This window comes from Convolutriloba macropyga, chromosome 3, assembly GCF_964194025.1.
Source record: "Convolutriloba macropyga chromosome 3, txConMacr16.3, whole genome shotgun sequence".
In the NCBI taxonomy this organism is placed as follows: Eukaryota; Metazoa; Xenacoelomorpha; order Acoela; family Convolutidae; genus Convolutriloba; species Convolutriloba macropyga.
In genome coordinates, this window is record NC_134470.1 from 71,843,050 (window position 1) to 71,852,335 (window position 9,286).

General features: G+C 36.2%; 1 protein-coding gene across 4 annotated transcripts in view; it reads left to right on the top strand.

Moving 5' to 3' along the window:
- Positions 1-8,665, top strand: part of LOC142337270 (uncharacterized) — a 56,418-nt gene extending 47,753 nt beyond the window's left edge. For 3 of the 4 annotated variants that reach the window (XM_075386430.1, XM_075386434.1, XM_075386432.1), the window contains 3 exons: positions 24-116; positions 7,675-7,779; positions 8,251-8,665. In XM_075386430.1, coding sequence (XP_075242545.1) covers positions 24-116; positions 7,675-7,779; positions 8,251-8,264 — 212 coding nt within the window. In that variant the 3' untranslated portion in view covers positions 8,265-8,665. The remainder of the gene's footprint in view (positions 1-23; positions 117-7,674; positions 7,780-8,250) is intronic. The other variant, XM_075386433.1, reaches the window with a different exon arrangement.
- The last annotated feature ends 621 nt before the right edge of the window (positions 8,666-9,286 follow it).

Consider the following 9,286-nt stretch of genomic DNA (forward strand, 5'->3'; position numbering starts at 1 on the left):
AGTGACCAACAATTTGTGCTCAGATTATTGCAAGACAGGGGTGCCAAACTCTGATGCTGAAAACGAATCTGATAACTGCGACGCGGTGAATACGTCTAATGTGTTTTCTCAAATCCGTTAGTATTTACTTCTCTCATCATGAATATTTTTGAGACATCTGACAAAGAGAAGACAAAAATCGAAATTGTCAAATTAGCCTCAGCGATCCAGACAAAAAAACGGCCATGTTCTAATTTGTAGGAATCAATATTGGCCATGTTCTATTTTGCAAGAATCAGTGGTTAACTGTGGCAAAATGGTTTATCGAACGGCGCTCGCATTTTTCAATTCAGCGGTATCATAAGAATATTCATGACTCTGAATCTTAACGAAATATCGATCAAAAACTATGCGAACAAAAACCAAAACAAAAGGTACACTGGTAGTTTTTTGAAAAGTGTGATGCCAAAAAATAGCCATTCTTAGAACGACAGAAATTGTCTTGATTCGAAATTGCCCGCATATGTTTGAATTAGCGCGGACTTGCGCGAAATTAAGCAATTTGAGGCAATCAGGATTCGAAGGAGAAGACAATTGAAAAACGCTCATATGACTGTGAAGGGAGTACCCGGACTGTGAACATATGCACTCAAAATTATAGAAAAAGAATTAGTTAAAAAATCAATAAATATTTGGGCAAATTGTAAAAGAACTTTTGATGTCACATCTTGCGCAGCAGCAGCTCAAATAGTAATTGGACAAACGATGATAAACTTGTGGTATAGATGGACATTTTACTGTATCATTTTGCGGCGCTAATTTCATTAACATTATTTATTCTTAATTTAGTTCTCTTTCTTGTATAATTTCATAGATTACTTCAATCACTTCAATTTGAAGACCATATATTAATCGTTCCTGCCTTTTTTAATTTGTTTACATAAAAATGAGATATATTGTCTGTCCACGTTGTCTATCTTGTAGTTTACCGCCAATTCCTTTTTTAGTTGTGATATTGTAAATGTTGCGTGATCAAATTGTTGATCAAAATCATTGTTAAATTCTCAATTTCACTCTCTCCAATTCTAATACAATTTTCAGTTGATTCTCTTTCAACCGAACTTCGCTCCACAAAACGCTCAGAATAAAAAGAGCTAACTTAAAATTGATATCCGCTAAGCGAATCACTAGTCTTAAATTAAAAGCCATATTCGCAGAGCGAATTCCACCAAAGTCTGCTGACGAATTGAATTAATCCATTCACCAAGGGTAAGTGTGATTTCGCGTCGCAAATACACAAGTAAATCGGAACAAACGATTTCGGCAATTCGCCTAGCAAATCAATTAAATAGTACAGAACACAATTTCTGTACGACATCGCGCAAGCCTTTCTGTGAAAGAGCTACATCCGACCCACCGATTCGATGGGAAAAATGGCCCATTCAAGTCAAGTTGGCCATTTTAAACTGCCACGTGAACCGAAATACAAAACTGCTATCGAGGATGCAACCGAACAAACAGAGCGAGATCGTCAAACGCCAAATAAACTTCAATGGGAAGGAAAGTGTCAGAAAATAACTGAAGCAGGCATTTTTTGTGGCGACAGATCAAAGACACTCTGTGACCAGATATATGTCTCCCTGCTTTATCTTAATATCGGATCTGAGGGCCGCCGTCTTTTGACAAAAAAATTTTTACACGACAATATTTACGATCTATTGCCTTTGAAACTTTGGGAAATGTTGGAAATCGCCCTCATTCGGCTCCGTAAAATCACTTTTGATCGATATGTCTTTAATCCAAGAAACAAAAAAAGGGCGAAACGGAAGACCATTTTTATATTGTTCTCAAGGAACTTGCAGAGAATTGCGATTTTGAAAATCGCGAGGAGGCAATCATTAGGGATATTTTCATCACCAAAATGCTTGTTGACGATATCCAGCAGGAACTTCTACGAGACACAGTGGACTATAAAAGAGCTTCTAACATTTCAGTCAAAATGGAGATGGGTCATCAGAACCATCAAAGAATTTCTTCCAACAATAACAACACTGGAGTCAATGTGGTACAACAATTCACCAATTTTAGGGCGCGAATAATCGAGTGAACCAGCAGAACAGATTTACATTCAATCACGACTTAACTGTTTTTTGTAGAGGTTGTGGACAAAATTGGACACTAACACATTGTCAGATTTGTCCTACATTGGGTAAGAAATGTAACCATTGTGGTCTGCTCAACCATTTTACAAAGGTATGTCAGAAAAATTAGAATAATTTCAAAAATCCTCCACAAAGAAAACGTATCAATAATGTCAAAATTTCACAGAAAACAGAAGAATCTGATAATTAAAATGTGAATTTCATAAACTATAGCGAACATTTTAACTCTGAATACGATTCATCTGATGACAATTATATCGCAATGATAGAACATATTAATCTAACCCTAATCGCGATGCAAAACATGACAATAACAATTGGCAACACAAACTGTAATTTGCTCCACGATTCAGACAGTGGATTTATTATCCTAAATAAATCATTTGCTATGCAAATAATTTTTGACTGCATTCAAGCCCAATGGTCAGAGAAAAATCCTCTCGAACTTAAATCATATTCGAATATTTTTGTGGAAACGTTAGGTACACTGAAAACTCCAGTAAAATTTAACGATTGGAAAATTCCCAAAGCTAAAATAACTGTAGCCGCTGACGGAACCATCTTGGCATAACGATTTCACAAAAACCTTGTCCAAAAATCAAGTAAACGCAATCGAAACACCTTGTGTGCTTAAACAGTCAATAGCCAAAGAATTTCCTGATTTAATGACACGAATTGGAATTCTAAACACCATACGGTCAACTCAAAATTTTATAGAAATTATCGTGTCACCCATCAAAAGGGAAGAAAAGTGCACATTCATCTTAAACCGAAGGTAAAAATTGAACTTGAAAAATTGCTGAATGAAGGACATATTAAAAAATTGTCCATTTGTTCCGATCTATTCCTCACTTCCCCGATTGTCATTAGAGTCAAAAAATATCACTCCATCAAAATCGCTTTGGATTCCAAAATTCAAAATAAAGCAATACACAAGAACAAATACCAAATTCCTTATATTGATTCGCCATTTCAGACCATTTCGCAAACGCTGTCAAACGCGCCGGAAAAGAGAATTTATGTTACAGCAAAAGATTTGCAATACGCATACAGTCAACTCATTTTATACGCTGATACGGCTTGCTGTTGTAATTTCAATATTGTCAGCGGTGATATGACAGGCACTTATCGTTTTAAAACAAGCTTCTATGGGTTGATTGACATGCCGGCCGAATTTCAGAGAGCTAAAGATTGTACATTAGTCGGGCTGAATAATACATTTTGTTTTCTGGACAATATTCTAATAGTGAGTATAGGTCGGATTGAAGACCATTTAGTCCTTGTAGGAAAATGCCTAATTAAACTTGACGAAGAAAATCTCAGCATTAATTTAGCCAAATTTAATTTCGCAAAAGATCAAATTGAATGACTCGGTCATCGTATAACACAATTGGTAATAACTACATTATCAAACAAAACCGCTGCAATTCAACAACTCACTTCTCCAACAAACTTAAAAAAGTTGCGTTCCTTTATGGGATCTGTTCATCATCTCGGTAAATTTATACCTAATTTGTGTCAACTTTGCCAACCCTTTCAACTGTTGCTACAAAAACACTAAATTTGTTTGGACTGATGAGCAGTAAAAAAAACTTTAACATAAATAAAGAAAAAATTGCAGAAGCAAAGGAAAACAAACGTTTTATTTCACATGTTGAAAACCGAATTAATTGTGACGCCTCTAGAAAATGTTTGGGTTGCGCCCTCGAACAGCAAACTCCAGATGACTGGCATACAATAGCATTCGCCTCGCGTTTCCTGAATTCCGTTGATGAACGTTCTAGTATTAATGAACTCGAACTGTTAGTAGTGGTTTGGTCAATTGATTATTTTAAATATTATCTCTACGGTAAATCTTTTACTGTCATTACAGATCATAGAACATTATTGTCTATAATGAGAGAAAATAGAGCGAATAAATCTTACGATAGTCGTTTCACTCGACGGGTTGATTGTCTACTGCCTTTCGGTTTTTCAGTTGATCATCTACGTGGTTCGAAAATGGGATTAGTAGACTATATTTCACGTGAGCCGCAGCAAAAACATTGAATATATCGACTTACAACGAACAATGTATAGTTGCCAATTTAGACGCTACAAAAGGCAGTGCGAAACGCTTTTTGCTAAATACGGAAAATTATACGAACTTCGCGGAGCGAAAAGCGCTTATAAAATTGGACGCGAATAATTTAAATTCCAGCAAGAATTAAATTATGCAGTGATTTTGCACCACGTAATCGCGAATATTCGGAAATTACTAATAATGACAACATTATTTACAAATTAACACCAAATTGTTTTAATTCTTCTACCGTAAACCAGACAACCTACATTCCAAACTCGCTTTTTGCCTTTAATTGCCCTACAGAACAGTTGAAAAAATCGTTCTCGAATTTTAACCGTATTGCTAAATCATTCCAATCCATATTAACAATGTCATCATCAGACTAGGAAACGCTGTCCCAAATCAAGCAAACAACATCGTCGAAGGTTCGTTTTGCCGATGAAGCCGGCCCTTCGACAACACCAACCGCTCCTGTGACACCTTCAACACCGGGGACGGATACTACAAATGTCAGCAACTCGCCGTCCAGTGATGACCTCTACACGGACTCATTGAATTGCTCTTTCTCAAAAATCTTTCCGAGCACGCTCATGCCTAGCCTGACGTCAAAACATTCCATATTTAAATAGGTGTCGGACTGACGAACTGTGGAAACGAGGACCGTTGTCACCAAATAAGTCCCTATTCACAGCTATTGGAAAGATCTTCATCCACGCCACACATTCCGGGATTCGGGGGATAACAGACATGGCGGTACACGCTTGGTGGCCGTTCATGCATCGGGATCTTTTCTCAAAGACGGACAAATGTAATCCCTGCGTCAAGATCACTAAAAATTTAATGTCTATCATACCTTCTATTAAATGGTGTCTATCATACCTTCTATTAAATGGACATCCCTAAGATAACGCAATGTACCCAATGAACAAATTCAAATAGACTTTGATGGACCAATCTATAATGAAAAAATCAAGAGGTTTATATCCTTGCATTTATAGACGGTTTCTCAAAATTTCCAACAGAAAAAGTATTTGATAAAGCGAATGCACAAAATCTATTGAAATTTCTTCAAGACTACGTATCATTGCATGGCGTTCCCCGTACGATAAGATTAGATCAAGCACAGTGTCAAATCGGTCAACAGATAAAAAGCTTTTTGTAAACAGAATTATGTAAAGTTAATTGAAGCCCCAATACACGATCACAGAGCGATTGGTTAAGTTGAGAGGCTAGCATGAACAATCAAGAGTCGATTAGCTTGAATTAAAACCAAAACAACTTTAATTTGAAAGCATCAGTAAATTCAATTATTTATCAACTTTGTATATGCCGGCAAAAGACTATAAATTTTTTGCCATTTGAGGCGCACTTTGGAAGAAAGGCAAACACACCTTTAAACAAAATTTCAACTAAACCCCATCTCAGTACTTTGACGTAAGAGCCAATTTTGAAAAAATATATATTTAGATTTGGAAACAGTGCGTTGGGACGAACTGATACCTGAAGAACAATGGGATGAAGAAGCCAGAAGTGAGGTTGAATTCAAAAAGCAACGGGACAAAATCAGTAAGGATGCGCGGAAGCGATTCGATGAGGATCCATATAAAGAGCCCCGTACAATGCCCCATCCAGACATTGGGTTACAAGTTCCCTAAGCAGAGACATCATTGACATTTAAGCTGGCCAAGAAGAAGCCAAAATCAAAAAGATCTAAGAAAAGCTTATACGGACTGTATTATGTGCTGGCAACTGGATCGTATGTTATCAACTCTAACATTATACCTTCATAAACAAAAAACCAGGCAAAAAAGAGGTCCCAATCAAAATTTCTGACCTTGCAAATTTTGGCACTAAGGCCGATAAACAAACAGACCTTAAAAGTTACGCGGAACGACGGAAATACCAACGGGTAAAACAATGGAAGAAATCATAAGTCGACATGCCAAAAAAGCTAAGAAGAAAATTGAAGGCGAAAAAAAATCAAATATCGTCGCAACACTGATGATACTAGATGTGTATCGTTTATACACTCAAATGTGTCTCGAGCCCTTGCGAGTGTGGATGCCCACAAAAACCAAAAAGTTGGTGGTACCCGCCCCGCCGAATCAACCACCACAAAAGTCAACAGTTTTCGCAACGCCGTTGACACTTCCCCCAAACATTAATTGTAATTGCAGAACCACCGAGTCGCCCTAAACAAAAAGCAGCTATGAGAGCTACGCTCATCGCTCAACCAACGCAAAAACGGAAAAGACCATCAACATCAATTACTAAATCGGATGATTCTATTGCTTCGACTCAAACTTGTCCCCCGAATCAGTCCTCAAGCGGCGCACCATCAAGACAAAAGAGACAACAATTGCTAAAGGAACAACCAGTAAAGAACAATTTTATAGTTTCAACGATCAAGAAAACTGCGGTGCGAAATCATGAACCACAATTATCAGAACTCAAAGTAGGGACTTGTTCATCTGATACACCGTACCTTACACAATACTACATCTCTCCACACTATGAGGCTCCGGAAACCAGAATGACGGTTCGCGAAGCAGATTGTGCTTCAGACTCTGATACGCACTGATCACAAAACTCGTTGCAATAATTTCTTGTCTTATTTTATTAACCAGTACATAAACTATTAATCTTCTGTTACAAACAATACTTCGTCTTGCTTATTTTGCTGAGGGGGAAAAGTGGTATAGATGGACCTTTTATTGTATCATTTTGCTGCGCTAATTTCATTAACTTTATTTATTCATAATTTAGTTCTCTTTCTTGTTAAATTTTATGGATTATCTCATTCACTTCAATTTGAAGATCATATATCAAGTTGCGTTATCAAAATGTTGATCAAAAACATTGTTAATTTCTGAATTTCACTCTCCCTAATTCTAATTCAAATTTCAGTTGATTCTCTTTTACCCGAACTTTGCTCCGCAAATCGCTCAGAATAATAAGAGCTAACTTAAAATTGATATTCGCCAAGCAAATTACTAGTCCTAAGTTAAAAGCCGTTTTCGCAGAGCGATTACCGCCAAAAGATTGCTAACGAATTGAATTAGTCCATTCAGCAAAGACAAGTGTGATTTCGCGTCGCGAATACACAAATAATTCGGAACAAACGATTTCGGCAATTCGCCAAGCAAATCAGCTAACTACTACAGAACACGATTTCTGTACGACAAAAAGGATAGAAATTCTTTGACATTGCAAAAACTAAAATTTTTGTTATATAATTTTCCAGTTTATTCAGTTAAATTTATTGACTTAAAAAGATGCGTACAAATAGTTCAGCGTCTTACAACATTTTGAATCGGTCAAAATTTATGGGATGCAATTCTGTTAGATGTTTACAAGCGTTTATTTGTTCGGTTCGCAGACGTTTTCGAGTAATCTGCTGGTTTTCTAAATCAAATTTGAGAAAGGTTGTGTGTCGGTATGTATCAGAAAAGTTTCCTATTTTTGCAGGTCAGACAAGCTATAACCCGGGTGACAGATTCAAACTAAATACCTCAACATTGACCCCGTCAGTTGGAACATCAGATCAACACGTAGAGGATTCTACAATTAGTGGTACGAAAAATTACAATTAGTTCACTTCTATTTTTCTAATCACCTAATGGATTTCTTCATGCAATTATGCGATGAACTTTCATGATAATAGCGAAGTCTGGAAAAATTACGTCCACTTTTTGGCATTTCGTTAAACATGGGAGAGAAGTTAAATCATCACCGTCCAATAAACGAGAACAGACGCAGAATAATAACTCTTGTTAAAAAGTTTTGAAATTTACTGACGAAAATCTTCACCAGCTGTCTTGGAAGCTCTTGTAGAGAAGAGTTGAAGTGATTTGACTTATGATGAACTGAACTGATGAGAATTTTTTGATTTATCGAGATTGCCTAACCAGTTGTCTATCTAAGGTTTTAATTTTGACCTCACTTCCTCGAAATTAACCGCAAATATATAATCAGAGTTTCCGTTCATCTGATTGTCAAAATTTGACAGTCAATCTGAATCAAACATTTTTTATTCTTTTTTAGTCAGCCTTGTCTAAGGGACGAAAGCAACCATATGGAGCGGATGAAGACATCTAACAAATGATGAAGACACTCAACAAACCAATAAATGATGCAGTAATTGTACTCAAGTTATACAGAACAGTATTAAAAAGCTCTTCAGTGTTAAAAGCAGTAATTTCTGAATAATTATAGATTGTTTGCTATTTGAATTGTTTACCAGACCCTTTAGAAGATGAATTAATTTGATGGTTTTTTTATTACTGTCGAATTTTGCTAATTTTTTCGATCGTTTGCTATTTGATTTGTTTGAAATTCAGAAGACAATTAAAATTGTTTATTCTTACATTATTATTGTAAAATTCATTTAATGTTTGGATCGTTTGCTATGTAAATTGTTTACCAAAAGTTTAGAAGTAAATTTAAATTTAAGTTTCAACTTTTGCCCTCAACCTAGAGTAAAAGAGAGCAAAAGGTGCAAGAGAGTGAAAAAAAAATAATTTTCACCGCGTATTTCTTACATCTTTTTGCAGTGAATGCGGTGAATCGCGGTGAATTATTTATTTTCACCACGTTCTCAGTATTTTTACAAAAAAATCGTCACCTCACGGGTTCGAAACTCTGACATTCTACATGCCTTCAACTGCTTAGTGCACTGCGCCAACTGTCACTTACATTTCTGCTATTTCTTGTGAAGTTAAATCAGATTGAGTAAATTTTGAAAATCATAATACGGTGAATTTCGCGGTGAATTTTTGTAAGAAATGCGGTGAAATATTTGTTTTCACCGCAAGCACCGCAATCACCGCAATTCTTACAAAAGTTCACCGCATTTCTCACAAAATTAGCCCAAAAACTTCGACCCGGGTGTAGTAAACAAGAAATTATTTCGTGAAAACTGGAGAAACTTGTTTAGAATATTCATTCACCCGAGTTACAGAAACGTAAATACCGAAGACATCTAACAAATGTTCGGTTCGCAGAAGCTTTCGAGTATTCTGCTGGTTTTCAATCAAATTTGAGAAAGGTTGTGTGTCGGTATGTATAAGAAAAAATTCCT